General features: G+C 34.7%; 1 protein-coding gene across 1 annotated transcript in view; it reads left to right on the forward strand.

Annotated features, from left to right (window-relative positions):
- Positions 1–496: 496 nt before the first annotated feature.
- LOC101635552 (serine-protein kinase ATM) overlaps positions 497–19,581 on the forward strand; it is a 58,007-nt gene continuing 38,922 nt past the window's right edge. Inside the window, exons 1-15 of the mRNA XM_012729928.1 lie at positions 497–567; positions 1,002–1,132; positions 2,543–2,663; positions 4,303–4,476; positions 5,485–5,654; positions 7,038–7,284; positions 7,521–7,636; positions 9,309–9,435; positions 9,902–10,101; positions 11,000–11,174; positions 11,685–11,849; positions 12,631–12,763; positions 14,269–14,364; positions 15,227–15,398; positions 18,670–18,811. Of these exons, the coding sequence (XP_012585382.1) occupies positions 532–567; positions 1,002–1,132; positions 2,543–2,663; positions 4,303–4,476; positions 5,485–5,654; positions 7,038–7,284; positions 7,521–7,636; positions 9,309–9,435; positions 9,902–10,101; positions 11,000–11,174; positions 11,685–11,849; positions 12,631–12,763; positions 14,269–14,364; positions 15,227–15,398; positions 18,670–18,811 (2,205 nt within the window). The 5' untranslated portion in view covers positions 497–531. The remainder of the gene's footprint in view (positions 568–1,001; positions 1,133–2,542; positions 2,664–4,302; positions 4,477–5,484; positions 5,655–7,037; positions 7,285–7,520; positions 7,637–9,308; positions 9,436–9,901; positions 10,102–10,999; positions 11,175–11,684; positions 11,850–12,630; positions 12,764–14,268; positions 14,365–15,226; positions 15,399–18,669; positions 18,812–19,581) is intronic.

The raw sequence follows: 19,581 nt of genomic DNA on the forward strand, positions 1-19,581 counted from the left end.
CAAGGTACAATAAACCTAAATTGAATTGTTCATATTCTGAAAATGAACACGTCACTATCTGGTTATTTCATCCATACAGTCACAATCTGAAATAACGCCATGATCCTTCTATAGTAGCATATATATGTGATTTATCATGCCATTTGAATGACAAGGACGCTGCATGAGTATAGAATGTATTTTTGTAGTCTTTGATAGAACAGCAAAAACTTAAAATTTCTTCCTTATAAAACATTACTAGCTGAAGCTTGATTATCCCCCAATAAGACACAATCATATAAAATAAATATACAGTAAACTCCTTTTCAAATTAATTTCTTTTTATCTGGAATTTTGGAGATCAGCTTTGAGAATATATGCCATAGAATAAGAATTAAATTTAGTATGGAAAGAAATTTTATCAACAACCTAGAATAACTTGAATGTCCATTAATTAATTTTACTGTGCTTTCATTGTAATAATTATTTGAAATTGAAACCCTTTATTTCAGGCACTTAACAAAGGAGGGGAAATTTATATTCTCTGTAAGAATGGCACTAGTAAAATGCCTGAAAATTTTGCTTGAGGTGAGTTATTTCACATTGAGTATTAGGAAGGTCTCCCCTGAAACTTTTTAAAAATTTATTTTTATATATTTATGCATACAAGAACTGGGGTATAGGCCAGAAGGGCAGATGGGGGCTGGGATGGGTGGGTGATGAGAGGATTCACCAGAGACAGTCTGGAGCAGAACAGGAGTATCTACGGAAATACACAGCTGAGGGGAGCAGTTGGAGAGATAGGAGAGGTCTGCTGTGCTATGTGTGTGGGTCAGCTCCTTGGCCAGGGATTAAACTGTTCAGCCAGTGGCTGGCGATAGCTTGAAAGTGCTGAGACTTTAATCCCTGTGCCTGTGCCACCAGAGAGGCCTTTCTCTGAAAGTTTTAAGAGCACTTTTTTTTTTAATGGGGTGATTTTTCTTAATATTTCCTATTTCAACTCCGTTATTTTTTTTCAATAGGTTGATCCTTACTCAAAATGGGCTGTTCTTAATGTAATGGGAAAAGACTTCCCTGTAAAAGAAGTATTTCCACAATTTCTTGCTGATAGTCATCACCAAGTCCGCATGCTGGCTGCATCATCCATCAACAGGTAATGATCACGTGGTCCTGAAGTGTGTGGAGTGCCACAGATGGCAGTGTGGGGCTAGTTCAGCCAGCCACCACTAGTGATGTTAAAAACAGCCAACACTAATAGAGCATGTACTCCACACCTGGCGTTGATGTTTTTTTAATTATGACAGCTCTGTCAATTAGATACATTACTTTGTACAATTTATAAATGAAAACTCTGACTCAGAGATGTAATTTGCTTCATGTCCTACAACTAATAAATGAGTTGAAGAGATAAGTCTACTGCCACTTCTGTGAGATATAGAAGGTTTGAATAGGCCTGTAGTTACATGAATTTGTAAAATGAAAATTTAGCACCTTACGTTGCTTTATTATATTTACTTAAACATCAATTAGATATTCTGTATTCTGTCATAGGGCTCTGTTTTGTATTTGAGTACTTAAAGAAGCAAATAACTTCTTTAGGATTACATGTGTATAAACTTATCAAGTTGATTTTTTTTTAAAGATTCATTTATTTATGCATCCAAGAACTGGTGTACAGCCAGAGGTGCAGGAGGAGAGAGGATTCACCACAGACAGTGGGGCACAGACCAGGCAGATGTACTGAAATACACTGCGGAGAGGAGCAGCAGGCGAGACAGGAACAGTCTGCTTTACCATGAGGGTCAGATCCCTGGCCAGGGATTGAACAAGTGCTGCACGAGCTGCTAGCCAATAGCTTCATAGTGCTGCACTTAACCCTTTGCTCCACCAGGGAGGCCCTGTCAAGTTGATTTTAAAAGTAAAATGCAGGCTACCTCTGCTTTCTCTCTTTCTGATACATAAAGCTTTATCTCCCACTGTGCTCTATTTTTCTCTCTCGTATTTATTACCACTTGAAAGACTACTATATTTTAACACATTTACTTAAGATATTAGCATCTAGAAGCTCTCCTCTGTTCATCTTTTACACTTTAAGCAAAACTTGGCGTGCTGTAGGTATTAATAATTTGTGAAAGAAGTGAATATTTGAAAAAAGAAATTATAGAATGCATTGAAAACATAAAAGCTGAAAATTATTTGAGTAACTATACTGTTCAAATGTAAGTGACTAATAAAGACCACTGTGAAGAAATTACCCTTACAGTTATATAAAAACTTGTGTTAGTTATCCAAAATTTGAGTATCCTGCCAATATTGTTTTTGTAAATCAGCATATGTATTTTATTCCTTGGGTTTGGTGCTCTTTTTAGTAAAACCATAATGTAGTGTAAGGATTGCTAATGAATGTGTGCTTTAAATAAGGTAGAAAATGTATAGTGAAGTTTAGTCTTTGGGACAAGCCCCAGAATGATAGTATGTCACACAGTGATTTATTTGTCCTGTAATGTGCTTTGGAAAGTTTAAGTCAAAATATTTCACCTTTTGCTTTTTCATTTTTTTAAAGATTATTTCAAGATATGAAACAAGGATGTTCTTTGAGGTTTTTGAAAGCACTTCCTTTGAAGCTTCAGCAAACAGCCTTTGACAACTCATACTTGAAAGTTCAGGAAGGAATGAGAGAAATGGTAACTTTAGTAATGCATATTTACTATTATCATATGCTTTCTAAAAATAGTGCCATATGACTTTACTAGGTTTGGCCTAAGACAAACTGTATTCAGCAGTTTACAGTGTCAGGTGAGACTAAAGCAACTGTATGAGCTGACTGACATTGCTTATTTGTAGGTCAGCATTGGCAAATAATGGCAGTTTCTTTTGGTTTAACTTATGTAACATTTTTGTGAGGAAAAACAAAATTATGGCACCCATTACTTATTAAAAACATCTTTTTGAGTAAGATTTGATTAAAACCAAAATCAGAGAACAGATGGCCATAGAAAGATGGATTTTAAAAAATGCCATAACAGAGTATCACATTATCTTGGTGTTTTTCAGTGAGCTTGTGATTTCATATATCTTGGTAGAACATTTTTTCTTAAAGTGGCAAAATTGTCTTCATGTTCATATTAATTTATTCATTTATATATGCCTTTGTAAAAAGATGAAGTGGTTAATTAAATGAGTAGTCTGACAGAACACAACTGATAAGAACAGTTGCGTAAAGTGTGACTTAAAAAAATTAAATAGGTTGGAAAGAGGAGTGTAAATCCTATAAAATTTAATAGATAACATGTCACGCATTTTAAAATCAGCCTGTCACATGTAGAAGGGAAAAGTAGATCTGACAGTAGTTCTTTTGAAAAAAGACCTATGAATTTTTACTTCTTGAGAGCACAGTACAAAACAGCATTGTAATGGTCATCCAAAAAAGCATATTCTGTCTTGGATATGATTAATGGGAGGATAGGGGTAACTAACAACTTCATAAAAAGAACTTGGAGCTTTATGTTTTGGAGAATAGCTAGGATGCTAAGTTTGGTTCTCACTCAAAGTAGCTGAACAGTTTCTTTAACTAGGATGTTGGAGACTACAGGTGGAGCTGACTTGCTGGTTACCTCGTAGTCATTATCAAAAGTGTCAAGGTTGCCATTTACTGAAGGAATTAAGTCTTTCTGTTTCTTGTACGATAACTCAGACTAGGATTAGTGAAGAGAGTTTTCTAAAAGTGAAGAGAAATCTCTTGCTAGTAAAAAAAAAGGATGTGGTGAAGGGAGAGCTATGGTGACTAAATCTGAAGGGAGAAGTATGACTGTCAAAATACTAACAAAGATGTAAAATAATGGTACTTAGTTAATTTAAAAGATTGTGCATCAGTTGGGTATTATAATGATTGATCATTAAAATAGAAGTGCTATCATTCTATGTAGTTGCCTGATTATGTTTCTTTATAATATTTTAAGTCTTTTAAAAAGAACCATGTATTAAAGTATAAAGAGCCATGTATTAAAGTATAATGATACTAACCATCTTGAAAGTACAGTTGTGGTAGTTGAAGAGATGCTTTTAAAAGCTCAATTACCTTCTTACAATTGCTTTTTCTATTTTTTGAAGTTCTTTCTATTGCCCGAAATGTCTGGCAGTTATTTTCAAAGCTCTTACCAAAAGTAGTATTAAGTAGTTTTTCCTCTACTCTTAGCTCCATCACTTTAGTACTTAAAACTGGTCAGTGCTTAGGTGTTGTCAAGGTGTACTTTGATTTTAGCCTGATTGGTTTATTTGTAATGTTTAAATACTTACATTATTGTTTTTTAAATTCCTTTGCAGTCACACAAAGCTGGGAACCCTGAACTTTTGGATGAGATTTATAATAGAAAATCTCTTTTATTGATGATGATAGCTGTGGTTTTATGCTGTAGCCCTGTCTGTGAAAAACAGGCTTTGTTTGCTCTGTGTAAGTCTGTGAGAGAGAATGGATTAGAACCTCACCTCATTAAAAAGGTACATATGAATCACTATTTTTTATTGTAGTCTTCCTTGGGTAACATTTAAATGGTTAAAAAGTAAAAGCTAGATTTTTAAAGTGGTGCTTATTAAAAACTTGGAGACAGTTTTACACATTTGGAATGCTGTTAAGCAGTAACTCTTTAAAAGCTATAAAAGTAGATTTATATGCAGTGTCATCATGCATTTAATTTAAGAGCATTTAAGATGCCTTCCATCACAAGGCAGTGATGGAACTGACAAGAGTGAATGACCTCTGTGTGTGCAGATCAGATCCTCTGTAATAGCCTGTCCTGAGGGAAATATGGGTGAAAGGAAGTAGCAAGTGTTTTGCCTGGTGGTTCCTGGGGCAGGACACAGGGGTTGAGCAAATCCAGAAGCCAAATTTTAGAGCTGTGAGGCTTTTAAGTTGCGTGATAAGAGGAGAAAGACTTGGGTTCAACTTTAACAATTATATCAGCAAATGCTCATCCCTGGCCTGTTCCACCATCTCATCATTGGTTTGGGAAGTTCCAAACCTTTCCATTGTAGATGTTACAGGGTGAACATGATAGACCAGTGGCTTGATACCATTCCTTAGTCTACCAGCATGTTTTCCATGTGCATGTGACCTGGTCATTGGTCTTAGGTTAACCTTTGATCCCTTAGTTTTAAATAAGGGAAATAGAGTGTTTGGATTTTTCTTATTGGGTCTAGGAGTGCGAAGAATTATTTTTCTTTAGAATCTTCCTCTGAAATATAATCAAATGTGGATATTTGCAACATTTTCCCACTTTTATTCATTTTACAGTTGTTACAGATTTGTTATATGCCAAGCACAGTGCTAATGATATTTAAATACAGCTTTTCATTTATTCCATTTCATAGGTGAGGATTTTATGGTATAGAATACTTAAGAATGAATGCTTCAAAATTATATTGTGCATAAACATTAACAAGGATTTAGATGTTACTGTTTTCTTGATTTTTTAAAATAAAGTATTGACTTCTTTTTGATTTGTACAGGTTTTGCAAAAAGTTTCTGAAACTTTTGGATATAGACAGTTAGAGGACTTCATGGCATCTCATTTGGATTATCTGGTTTTAGAATGGCTGAATATTCAAGATACTGCATACAACTTATCTTCTTTTCCTTTTATTTTAATGAACTACACAAATGTTGAGGATTTCTATAGGTAGGCTTATTTATGGAACATGTGAAAAATGTTTAATTTAAAATTAGGTGTAGGCCCTCCCTGGTGGCGCAGCAGGTTTAAAGCACAGCACTGAGAATCTAAAGCCGCTTCCGCATGAGTTCGATTCCCGCCTGCCCCGGAGGTGACCACATGGCGTGGCAGACCTCTCCTGACCCGCTCGCTGCTCCCCTCAGCAGTGTACTTCGTTGATCTGCCTGTTCTGTTCCCCACTCTGTCTCTGGTGAAGCCTCTCGCCGCCCCTGAGCCTCTGGCCTGTACCCCAGTTCTGTATGCACAAATAAATAAATCTTTTTTTTTTTTAATTATAGGATTTATCACTTCAGGTACACTCACTCAATACCTCTTCCTTCTTCTCCCCTTCCCTCTTTCTAATATTCGTTTATAACAGTCTTCTTAGATGCCTGTCAACATCCTGCAGCCCTCCACTGTAGTCCGTGACACTAGAAGAACTTTAAAATCCCTTTCAGTTTTGATATTTGATAATCTTGCCCTTGAAAAATCAACAATAAATTACTATTTCTACATTTTCCTTTCCTGTTGCTTGACCATGGGCTATTTAATCATTATTTCTGTTGGATTTAAAGTTTAATATACTTGCTTTGGAGAAGATTTTGAAAGTAAAGAGTTTTAAAAACAACTAGAGAGTTCAGGTATCAGGATGTTGAAACACAGTTCAAAATTGTTTAGTGATTCTTATTGTCTGTTCATTTTGCCAATAACAATATTTAATAGTGTTATTAAATATTCAAATTCTTTGAATTTATATTTCACTTTCATATTTCATCTTATAATATATTTGCATAAATTGATTATGCAAAAGAAATATATAAGAATTTCATTTCAGTTTTTTTATAAGTTTATAAAAGGGTTGTTTTTTTTTTAACGTGACTAGCTTCATTTCATAATTTATAAAATTAGACTAAAGAACGTTTAATGACCCAGATAAAGGGATGCTCTTTTTATTTTTTTTTAATGAGAGGTTTTTTTTGTTTTTATGATTTATTTCAGTTATGTTTACAAGAGCTGGGAGGTGCGAGGTCGGTGTGGGAAGGTTGAGAGGATTCATTCAACAGAGACAGAATGGGGAGCAGACTGAAACACACTGCTGGGGGGAGCAGTGGGCAAGATAGGGGAGGTCTGCTGAAACGTGTGTGTCACCTTCCTGGTTGGGGATTGAACTTGTACTGTAGTGGCTGTGCATAGCTTCATAGTGCTGTGTTTTAACCCATTGTGCTACGAGGGAAGGCCCTGCAGTGATATTCTTATGCTCAATAAAGCATTTTGTTATTTTGAGAACTATATTATAAAGTTTTCTTTTGCAAAGTTTTATATATATAACATTTTCAAATTTTGTATTTTTAGATCTTGTTACAAGGTTTTGATTCCACATTTGGTGATTAGAAGTCAGTTTGATGAGGTGAAGTCCATTGCTAATCAGATTCAAGAGGATTGGAAAGGTCTTCTGACAGACTGTTTTCCGAAGATTCTTGTAAACATTCTCCCTTACTTTGCCTGTGAGGGTTCTGGAGAGTATGGGATGGCGCAGCAAAGAGAGACTGCTACCAGAGTTTATGATATGCTTAAAGATGAGAACTTACTGGGAAAACAGGTAAGGCTTCCACTATTACTACATTTTAAGCCCTGACTGATCTCACATGTAATTTGAACATCTTAAGTACTCTTAACAGCAGTATATCTTACAGATCTGATATTTTTGGTTATCTCATTTTTGATCATCTGCTATGGTCACTGAATCAATTTGGAAATGAGGCAATAACATTAGCCCCTTGAGCTAAAGGGTCACAGATACACAAACATACATATTTTTTCATTTTGTCCTTACAGATTGATCATTTATTCGTTAGTAATTTACCAGAGATTGTGGTGGAGTTGTTGATGACGTTACATGAACCAGCAGCTTCTAGTGGCAGCCAAAGCACTGATCTCAGTGACTTCTCAGGGTATGGGTATTTTCTCGTTTTGTTTCTTTATTTGCTTATATTTTACATCAGATTCAGTCCCCACAGAATTTCCACCACCAAGTGATACATACACCATCACCTCAATCTTCTCTGCTCATCCCACCCATGTTTTGTACTTTCTCCCCCCGCCCTGCAGAATTTCTCTGATTTATAGCTGTCTGCTTATTATTTTTAGTTTTATTGTATTGATTTTTTTTCTTTTATATGTTGCTATCTCCCCCTCTCCCCCCCATCCCTTATTTGGATTCCCTATATTCCACTGGGTATTTCAATTTTTAGTTACATACTCTTCTTTTAAATTCTGTTTCTTTAAAAATAACTACCTTTGATTTGAAGTAATGACTGTTTACTTGTACTGGTGTCTCTTCCTGGTAATTGCACTTTCTAGTTTGATCACCTAGTTTGCAAATCCAGTGACCTCTTTGTTCCTAACCTTTCTATAATCTTTGAGCATTGTGCCATCTGTCATCTGTTGAAATTTTCTTTTTCATTATTTCTTTGTCCTCTTCTCCTTATTCATGATCTGCATTTTTTTAGCCCCTTTACTTTATCATGTTCCTTAGCTATCAAAATCTTACTTACTATGCTACAGTTTAATTTGGATGTGAAACCTGGTTGTCTGTGAATATTGAAGTTATTTTCCCAGCTTGACTGTAAGCTACTTGAAAGCACCCCAACTTTTTTTATATGCCTTACAGTGCTGTGCTTGCAAAATAGTAATAAGATCTATGGTATTTGATTGCTGTGTTCTTAGCATAGGGCTTTAATTAAGACCTGAAGGGAAGTGATAATAAGACTTTTTTGTGGAGTTGCCCTACCTGGTAAAAGATTTGAGTAAATTGGCCCTCGCTGGTGGCACAAGTTGAAGCTCAGCACTCCAAAGCTAGCCACAGCTGTTTGAGTGCGAATTCTGTCCCCGGTTAGGGAGGTGATCCACATAGCAGACCTCTCCTGTCTCACCTGCTGCTCCCCTCAGCATGTACTTCATTAACCTGCCTGTTCTGCTCCCTACTCTGTCTCTGGTGAGTCCTCTAACTGCCCCTTCACCTCTGGCCTGTTACCCCAGTTCTGTATGCATATCTTTAAAAAAAAAAAAAAAGATTTGGGCTCTCCCTGGTGGCCCAGCGGGTTAAAGCACAGCACTGAGAAGCTTAAGCCACTTCCGCATGAGTTCTATTCCCTCCTGCCCTGGAGGAGATCCACATGGCATGGCAGACCTCTCCTGACCCGTTGCTCCCCTCAGCAGTGTACTTCGTCGATCTGCCTGTTCTGCTCCCCACTCTGTCTCTGGTGAAGCCTCTCACCCTCCGCATCTCTGGCCTGTACCCCAGTTCTGTATGAATAAAAATAAATAAATCTTAAAAAAAAAAGATTTGAATAAATCATTTAAAATTAAGTCTTAGTTGGTAAAGGTGTTTAGATATTCTAGTTGATATATATATATATATGTATATATATAGACTGGTAAGATCTAGGTAATTTTAAAAATGTTCTCCAATAGAAAAATAATTTGGAGTTATTAACAGTTATTCTAATTTTTCAATTTAGAACTTCATTAATCTATCAACAAAACCTGTTTTTGTGTTTTTTATATATATATATGTATAATTTTGTTCTGACAGTGGTGACTCTTTTCTCCTGTAACTTTCAGGGATTTAGATCCTGCTCCTAATCCACCTCATTTTCCATCACATGTTATCAAAGCAACATTTGCCTATATCAGCAATTGCCATAAGACCAAGCTTAAAAGCATTTTAGAAATTCTTTCCAAAAGCCCTGTAAGTACAGAGTACTATTATAAATAACTCAAGAGATTTTCATGTTTTTAGCTAGAAAATTTGTGTAAGTGCCTCTTGAGAAAAGAGTAAAAAGTGAAAATTCATCTGAATAAATGTAGAAACACTTTCATTTACACATTTATTTATCTTGTGCTATTTTACTAAGTATTAATTGAATTCAATTTTAATTGTGATGCATTCTATGTAAGGCATTAATTCTATGTTATTTTGGTCATGTATTGACTCAGGAATATAATTTTTACATGTTGTTTAATTATAGTTTGCTACAGATTGACAATTGCTTTGAAAGTGTGACATAGTAATTTTCTTAATCTTATACTGTGTGTTTGATATTAAGTCCAAAATCTAAATTCTATGATTTGGTTGTTGGAACATAGAATGTATTTACTCTAACTGAATATATGTGATTACGTAAGTTTTGACTAAATATGTATGTATTTTCTAGGATTCCTATCCGAAAATTCTTCTAGCTATATGTGAACAAGCAGCTGAGACAAATAACGTTTATAAAAAGCACAGAATCCTTAAAATATATCATTTGTTTGTTAGTTTATTACTGAAAGAGATAAAAAGTGGTTTAGGAAGAGCTTGGGCCTTTGTTCTTCGAGATGTTATATATACTTTGATTCATTACATCAATAAAAGGTAAGTAAAATATTTAGACCAACATATAAATAGTTTTTATACCCCATTATCTTAATTGAAAATATGTATATATGCTTCTAAGAGATAAAAGCCAAAGTATTTTCTGAATTTTGCTTTTTATATATTTGTTGTAGCTACCTACACTTCTCTATCTCCAGAATCTTAATTAAGTACTAAGGGTCTTTCACATTTAAAAAAAAATACTCTCATTTTAGATGACCTGAAATGTGTGCAGATGTACCGGTTCTGGTTACTAGCTCCACACACACGTCCAAGCATTCTCTGGCCTTAGCTAACTGTTTTATAATTCACCTCAATTCTGACACCATCTATTCAGAGATAGTGTCAGATCCCACAGGTGAAGGTCGCAGTCCTACAAAACCGACATTGTTTTCATTGCTTTTAGATACATATATAGGGGCAGCATGGACATATAATAATGCTTTATTTACCTCTTTGAGGAACTTTCAGTTTTCCATGGAATAAGATCTGTTCTGCTCCCTCCAGAACCAAAAGACAGGGTCCCACATTGGGAATGGGGACTGCAGTTTTCATGACTGCTTCCGACTTGGGGAATGGGGTGGGGCTTGTGAGTAAAATTCCCAAAAAGCTTTCCTGAGTTTAAAATTGCCTGTTCCTTGATTCGATGTTTGCTTGATTGCTAGAAACTTCTTGTTATTTTAGAGTTTTAACAAAGTTCTGATAGTTAGAACTGCCTACTTAGATTTTGCTGATGTCATTTCTCTTTTTGACTTTAAAACTATTAAGGAATTATTATAAAATTGTCTTTTCTGTGAAGCCACAGCAAAGTTAGAGATGATAAATAAAAATGATTTTTGTATAAGTTTATGTATCAAAGTAGTTTTCTGGAACTTACTGTTTGTTTCCCCTATATTAGGCCTTCTCATTTCATGGACGTGTCATTGCGTAGCTTCTCCCTTTGTTGTGACTTGTTAAGCCGGGTTTGCCACACAGCAGTCACTTATTGTAAGGATGCTTTAGAAAACCATCTTCATGTTATTGTTGGGACACTTTTACCCCTTGTGGGTGACCAGGTGGAGGTGCAGGAACAGGTAATTTCCCCAATTTCAAAATAATAATTGAAATACATTGATAAAGTACTCTTGGAAGAAGCTGAAAGTTTTATATTTAATTGGTATAATTTTAGTGAAAATACTCTTCTTAAATGGCTAAAAAAGGATTCTCAGTGGATCATTTAATTACAGATCACAGTAATTTTGAGATAATAAGTACTGCAATGGTTTGTGTTTTTTATGGTAGCGTAGATATAGTTAAAACTAAGGATAACAGTCCATTTCATTATGAGTGTGTGAGAAAGGCAATAACATCTTCCTTTCTCTACTTCCTTGGCCATCCTGTAGTAGTTCCTCATATATCTGTTGAATTATTTGAAAGCAAAAAACCAGTAATAGTTGGGTACTTTAGATATAACTAGACATTTCATCTGAACTCAGTTTATAAAATTTTTGCCATTTATTACAATATGATTGGTTATTTTACTTTAAAATATCAATTAAACCATGTCTTCCTTTTGATTTTGTTTCTTTTCTCATTATCTCTAGGTATTGGATTTGTTGAAATACTTAGTGATAGACAACAAGGATAATGAAAACCTCTATCTCACAATTAAACTCTTAGATCCTTTTCCTGATCATGCTGTCTTTAAGGATCTTCGTATTACTCAGCAGAAAATCAAATACAGCCAGGGACCTTTTTCACTCTTGGAGGTAATAAATTTTCCATTATTATTTCGGATTAGAGAAAATAAACAGTAGTGGTTTTTGAAAACCTCTAAATGCTCTAAAAGTTAAAAATTCCTTTTAAATTTATTTTTGATTAAATAAAATGAGATCTTACTTAACAAATAACTGAATGTTATAGCTTCTAGCACTGTAGTTAAAGTATTAATAGCAAAGTGTCTTAGTAAAAAGTTCGAATATGGGTGAAATGTGTCATAAAGTAAGCTTGATCTTTAGTGTACGTAAAGATCCAGTATCTCAAAATTACCATCTGATCCTTGGAGGGACAATTTAATGTTTGCAGAGGAGATGATATTTAAGTTTTAAAGAGTATTTCAAATTTGAATCCTATTTCAACTCATGTGAAATTAACAATATCTCTATCCAGGTACATTTTTCCCTACAAATCTTCTTATAATTTTAAAGTTATGCTCTCTATTTGACTATATATCTATGAAAATGTGCTTAAATAGATTAAGATATAAAACTAATTAAAGTATTAAAGAAATAGAAATATGAGCTTTTCCCCTCAGACTATGCTAAAATAACTTTAAAATCTGTATTATGAGAGAATTTATTAAAATCTAGAATGATTAAAACACTGCAGGATACAAATGGAAGAAGAAATTATTTCCACCTTGTTTGGTAGTAATAGTGATATGTTGGTATCTATAAAAGGCACTCAGTTTTTTCTTTTATTGCTTCCCTCATAGATTTAACCAATATATATCAAAAGCCACTTACATTTTTTGCTAATTTTCTCTTTTAGGAAATAAACCATTTCCTCTCAGTAAGTGTCTATGATGCACTTCCACTAACAAGGCTTGAAGGATTAAAAGATCTTAGAAGACAACTAGCACAACATAAAGATCAGATGATTGACCTTATGAGAGCATCTCAAGGTACTAATTTTAATGGTTATTTGTACCTGTTCTGTAAATACTCTTTTGCATTCTCTTCTTGGTTTACTTGACCATGGACTTAATCTAGATCCTCACTGTTTAGTTCATGTAACTGTATAAGACTTCCTAAGTAGTCTCATCTTCTCTATTCTTATTTAAACCAACCTCTTTATACCTCTGCCAAAATGATTTCTCCAAACCAATGTAATCATGTGATTCTACTACTCACAAAATGTTAACTTTCTAGTGCCTTAAGAATTTGAATTCTTTAGCGCATACAAAGTTGTATCTCTATTTCTCTAACTTCCTTATGAAATAAAAGAAATGTGTCTCGTTTGAAGCCTCTTAGCCATCTACATATGTATGTGAATATATGTTGTGCGCATGTATGTATATATATGTATATTCACACACACATGAATATATATTTCTAGCTTTTTTATGGAAGAACACAACTGTACGCTAATTTGATTTGAGTTTACTTCCCTTTTGACTTACATCTTTTGATACCCATTAATTTCATATTTGTACTATTATTTTTAATCAGTACTTTTAAAAGCTTATTTTGGGCCATCCTTGGTGGTGCAGCAGGTTAAAGCACTGCACTAAGAAGCTTCAGCCACTTCCGCATGAGTTCGATCCCCACCTGCCCCGGAGGTGACCACATGGCATGGCAGACTTCTCCTGACCCGCCCGCTGCTACCCTCAGCAGTGTACTTTGTCCATCTGCCTGTTCTGCTCCTCACTCTGTCCCTGGTGAATCCTCTCACCCTCCACATCTCTGGCCTGTACTCAAATTCTGTATGAATAAATAAATAAATATTTGAAAAAAAAAAAAGCTAATTTTGATTTTGACAATTTGACCTGTTTCTAGTGCACTTGTTTTCAGCTATCTTATCGCATCATAAATATATATAATACCTATAGACTATAAATGCACACAGTAATTATACATACATAAAATGTGAACACCTCTTTCTCCTTTTTTTTTGTATTTGAATATTTTATTAGCTTTGGCCTGCCTTATCCAATATATCTGTTAGCTGTCTAAATTTAGTAAAATTTGAAATTTCAGATTCTTGGCCATACTAGCCTGTCATGCTCTCAGTAGTTAATATGTGACTTGTGATTATTATTGAACAGTGCAGATTAAAGGACACTTCCGTCACTGCCAAAAATTCTGTTAGGTACACTAGTCTAGACCAAATGCTAGAGGTTAGAAAACCAAGAATGCTCCCAAGATCCTTTCTTGTAAAGTTGAGTGAGTTTTGTGCTACCGTTGGTGATTTTGCTAAGGTATGGACTTCTCTGAAAACTTCCTGCTCTTCTCTTCTCCATGGTTCTGTTTCATAGAGAAGTTCATATACAGTGAATTCATGTTTTGAACTGCTTGTGATTTGATGCCTTTTAAAAAAATGATATAAAAGTTTTCTAGTCAGAAAAAAGCATATGTCAGTTAATATAAACTCCATGATAGTTAATGTTTTTTTCAAAATTCCTCCTAGATCACCCACAAGATGGCATAATGGTGAAGTTAGTTGTCAGCTTGCTGCAGTTATCCAAAATGGCAGTAAACCATACTGGTGAAAGAGAAGTTTTAGGTAAAAGATTTTGCTGAATGAATGAATTTTTTTGTTTGAGTGGTCACTTTAAGAAAGTTGGAAATGCCTATTTGTATAGAGTACTTCATTTTTGGTTTTTTTATTGAAGTGTATCTTACTGCAGAAAAGTACATAGATCATGGATAGGTAACTTAGAGAATTTTTGCCTATATATCTAACACTAAAGAAACACTAAAGAAACACCACCTTACCAGCACACTAGAAGTTTACGTCAGCCAATTTATCCCCTTGTCCCTAAGAGCATTGCTTCTGGGGACAAACTCCAGTTGCTATAAGAAGCTATTTGACTTTATTACATAGCATAGAATCTTACTGGTTTGTGCCCAGAGCTTCACCTTAAGAAGGATGGACTGTCAAACAAATTGTGATGAATTTTAATCAGACTGGGAAACAGCATGAGTAAGCCCTCTGGCATGCAGAAAATGTTCTGTCTTCCTGTTGGTAGTAAGAACTGGTAGAAAACCAGTAAGTGTATATTTGAATTTTCACTGAACTGTGTGCTTAAGAGCATGCAACACCTAAAAAAGTTTTTAAGAGTTTATTACTAATCTCATACAGTGGCTATTTATGCATCCTTTATATTCTGGTACTAATTAATTAATCTGTCTGTTGGATATGATTTTATAGGAAATACTTGTTGCCCACCTTGGTGATTTGTAAAAAAAAAAAAAAAAAAAAATTGATACAGTATTTTGTAGTTTATTTCACCTATTCAAAATCTTTGAACTAGTGTAAAGCTTGAAAGATGCCCAAATGCCATTGTATATTTGAAATTAGATAATTTGATTTATGGAAGATCTCTTAGCTATAACTCTTACTAAAATAGAATTTCTGTATGTAGAGGCTGTTGGAAGCTGCTTGGGAGAAGTGGGTCCCATAAATTTCTCTACCATAGCTATACAACATAGTAAAGATACATTCTATACCAAGGCTCTTCAATTATGCGAAGATAAAGAAGTTCAGTGGACCTTCATAATGCTTACCTACCTGAATAATACACTGATAGAAGATTGGTGAGTATTTAATAATACTTTCATTGATAGCAGTTTACTTAAAAGCACACATGCTAGGAAAATAATTCCTCACATAACTTAACATTTCCGGTAATTAAAGCTTTTTCCTTTAAGTTGACATGCCTTTTTAATCGCAAGTATTTTAATGAATACCATCTTTTTATTAATTCACATTTTCACTGAAACCTCGTTATGTGCTAGCCACTTGATAGTGATGAACTCATCAGATTGTGGTATGTTCTAGTGAGAGCAGACTAGATAAACAGTAAGAAATCTACTAGGTGGTTCTATACAGAATGTTAAGATGGGAGGGAATGTAAAGAGATTGATGGGGGCGGTATTTGAGGCATTTGTCAAAATCAGAACTGCTACCCTACTCTCAGCAAGACTGTTTTGGTCTTTTTAGAAACAAGTTATAGAGCAGAAATTTCATGCCTCCAAAAGTCTTAAGCAAATCAGACAGGGTTTGTTTTTTTTTTTTAATCTTGCCCATTCTCTATTCAAAACACAATTGCAGTGAATTTCACCTTTCTGGTATGAAATTTTTTTGCTTTCTCTTACCCTTTTCACATTTATCTACTTCTTTTTTTTATGTATTTTAGCACCCTTCATCCTATTCTGGGCATGCCCACACCTTTCTAAAGTAAATGTGTTTTTTGCACTGTTTATTTTTAGGGAAAATAAATGTTTATATGTCTGAATGTAGTGCTATTGCCATTGATTTAATGGACATGGACATGTATCCTTCTCTTTTTGTTGTTGTTACAATAAAAAGGCTGGCAGGACTTCTTTCCCAAAGTTGTATTATAAAATTTTTCAAACATTGTAAAATTGTAAGAATTTTACAATAAATGTTCATCTGTCATCTGTCTAGCTATCATTAATATGTTTCTACTCTCCTTGCTTTCATCTCTAGCCATCCTTCTATCCCTTTATTAATTCACATCGTTTATGTATTTCAATGTGTATCTGGCACAGTTCTTGAAGAGATTTTCCAGAGAAAATGTGCATGTATTAAGTGTTACTTTTGTTACATAGGATTTTGCAGTGGCTATTCTGAAAAAGGTGTGACTTCAGTTTGAGAACAGTGGGAGGTACAATTTGTTTTTCCTGTGAAAACAGTCATTACACGTATGGGGGGGTGCTTTAGAAATACAAAAGACATGTTGACCAAGGAGTTCCCAGAATAGCTGGATGGCTTTTTACATTCTTTTTTTTTTTTTAATAATATAATAGATTATTTTTACGTCATTTTGTGCATTTTTCCATCTCAGTTGTATTCCCCGTGGGCTTCTCATCACCATAGTCCAGTGCACAACCCCCCACCCCCCACTGTTTTTTAGCCCATTCCCCATTCCACCCCTGTAAAATGTCTCTGGTATATAGTTGCTCATTATTATTATTTTCTTGCCTGGTCCCATATATTCCTACTATGAATGAAACCATCAAATTATTTTTTTAATTAAAAATTAAATTTTTTTTTTATTTTAGAGATTTATTTTATTTATGTATACAAAACTGGAGTACAGGCCAGAGGTGCAGGGGTGGTGAGAGGATTCACCAGAGACAGATTGATGAAGTATACCCCTTCTGCTGCTCACTGTGTGTCACCTCCCTGACCAGGAATTGCACTTTTGTTGAAGTGTCTGAGGCTAACTTCATAGTGCTGTACTTTAACCCTTTGCGCCACCAGGGAGGGCCCTGGATGGCTTCTTGAGGTCAAGTGCCACCTAGCTGAGCCACCAGGAATTGACTGAAAGATGATTTCTTTTTTTAATTATTTGGGGTTTTTTCCTCTTCCATCATATGCAAATGTGTTCCACTCACTCTCCACCAAACTACCCTGCTAATACCCCATGAAAGGTGATTTAAGATACAAGTCATAGATGATGTGCTAAGCAGGGACTAGCAAGAGTGCAATAAGACTGCTATGTTTGAGGAACAGAAAGAAGCTGGTGTAAAGGAAAATGATGTGAGATGAAATCAGAAAGGTAGGACTAGATCTTATTAAGGAATTTGGAATTTATTGGAAATATTTAAGAGAGGTGTGGAATTTTCAGCAAAGTAGTGTCATGCCACATCTTACATTTTATTTTAGCTTTGTAAATGGCAAATGATTCATGATGGGTAAATGTGAAAGACAAGGACTGACCATGAAGCTGTTGCATAGTCCTTGGGGGAAGCTATGGTGACTTGGGTAAGGTGGCAGTAATGGAGCTGAAGCATGATGGAAGCAGAGCCAGCAGGACTTGCTGAGGAATTAGGTAGGGTGGAGTGAGGGAGAGAGGAAGGAAGGATGAATGCAAATTTACAATTCATGTGTGTATGTCTTATGTTGAGAAACCTAAAAGGGATTTACCCTCCCTGGAGCCTGTAGGTTAAATCTCAGTGCTATCATCAGTAGGCCTGAGTTGTATCCTGACCAGGGAACTAACGTACATATGGCACAGCAGACCTTTCCTGTCTCACCCGCTGCTCCCTTCAGCAGTATATTTCAGTAGACCGCCTATTCTCCTCCTCACTCCTGTCTCTGGCTTTCACTCCCCAATACCTCTGGTCTACACCCCAGTTCTTCTATGCAAAAAAAAAAAGTACATCTTTACTTAGCAGTTCATCCCCACTTACAATATGAGCTCTATGGCAGTTCTTGTCAGCTGTCACATTGTTAGTGCTCTAGTAGTTCGGCCTTCCTTTCCCCTAATTTTTGTGAAAGAAAACTTTCAGTGCTTTTCTTGGTGACATTTAGATGTTTTCCTAATGATTCTCAACTTCTAGTCAGAGTAAGTACATACTTTTGTCTAAAATTTTTCTAGAATAATCTTTAGGATAGTTCTAGCCATTCTTGCCCTACCCAAATTACTCGTATTTTTTATAAAAAATTATTTCCTTAGATGAATTTGTATTCTATCATTCTCTTTACTTATTTTTATTATTACTCTGTTGTGTTGAGGTATGTCTTCTTATAAGTCCTTCTGAACTTACAGTAGTTACAAAGGAAACTTTATTGTATTGAATGAAGGGAATTGCTGTTGCCATGATAATTCAAGTGTACTAAGAACAGTTAAAAGCCCTTTGGTAACTTTGGATTTGATGTGTCAGAATTTTATTGCTGTAAGGTTTATTGATAAATAAAAGAATTTTACTATTAGAAAAGGAAAAATTTCCCAATAGAAATTTTAAATTTTACACTTTAATTTTTTTCATTGGAAAAATCATCATGATTCATAGTTGATCATTTTTTATAGATATTTGAATTATATCTGTTTTTTAGTGTCAGAGTGCGATCAGCTGCTGTTACTTGTTTGAAAAGCATTTTGGCCACAAAGACTGGACATCGCTTTTGGGAGACTTACAAGATTACCTCGGATCCCATGCTGATCTATCTGCAGCCTTTCAGAACATCAAGAAAAAAGGTCTTTCAAACAATAAACATTTATTGAATACCTCCTATATCTAGAACAGTTCTGTTTGCTGTGAGTTATGAAGACTAACTAGCTTAAAAGATATTATACTTTCTTAGAAATAATTCTAGCTGTATTTTTTTTTAAAAGATATAAAAGATGGACTTTTTTTTATTTAAATATGGCAGCATGGAAGAGCAGAACTAGGTAGCAGAGATAGAGAAGTGATGGCTAAGTTGGAGGGGATAGTTCATAAGGGCTGGACTTTTTTCTTAGGAGTGAAAGCCTTGCTTCTGTCTCATATAAGTCAAGTGTTTATTTTCATAGCAAGTTAGTGTATCACAGGCCCTGTTGAAATATAAGGTGACAGATGGAGTGTTCCCTTTTTTCATGTTGACCATTCTCTCAAAGATAATGAAGAATATTTGCTTCTACTTTAGTCTAAGCATTCTTCTTAAATACTTTATTTTCATAAAGTGACTAGGAACAATAGGAAATATATAGTTGAATTTTCATCAGTTTAGTAGTAGCATAAACTCATCTTGGATATAGTATTTTTAATATATCATAAATACAATTTTTGGTCTTGCTGAAATGACTACTAACTTAAACTGTTAATAAAATTGGTAATATGACCTGTAAAATGCTACAGGCTTAATTTTTTTTTTTTAATTTTACAAAAGTTTATTTTTACATCATTTTGTACATTTTTTTTTCCATCTCAATTGTAATCCCCGCAGGTTTCCCATCAACAAGTCACCCGTGTGCCATCACCATAATCC

The sequence above is a fragment of the Condylura cristata genome, unplaced genomic scaffold (genome assembly GCF_000260355.1).
Source record: "Condylura cristata isolate star-nosed mole 26May11 unplaced genomic scaffold, ConCri1.0 scaffold00025, whole genome shotgun sequence".
Classification (NCBI taxonomy): Eukaryota; Metazoa; Chordata; class Mammalia; order Eulipotyphla; family Talpidae; genus Condylura; species Condylura cristata.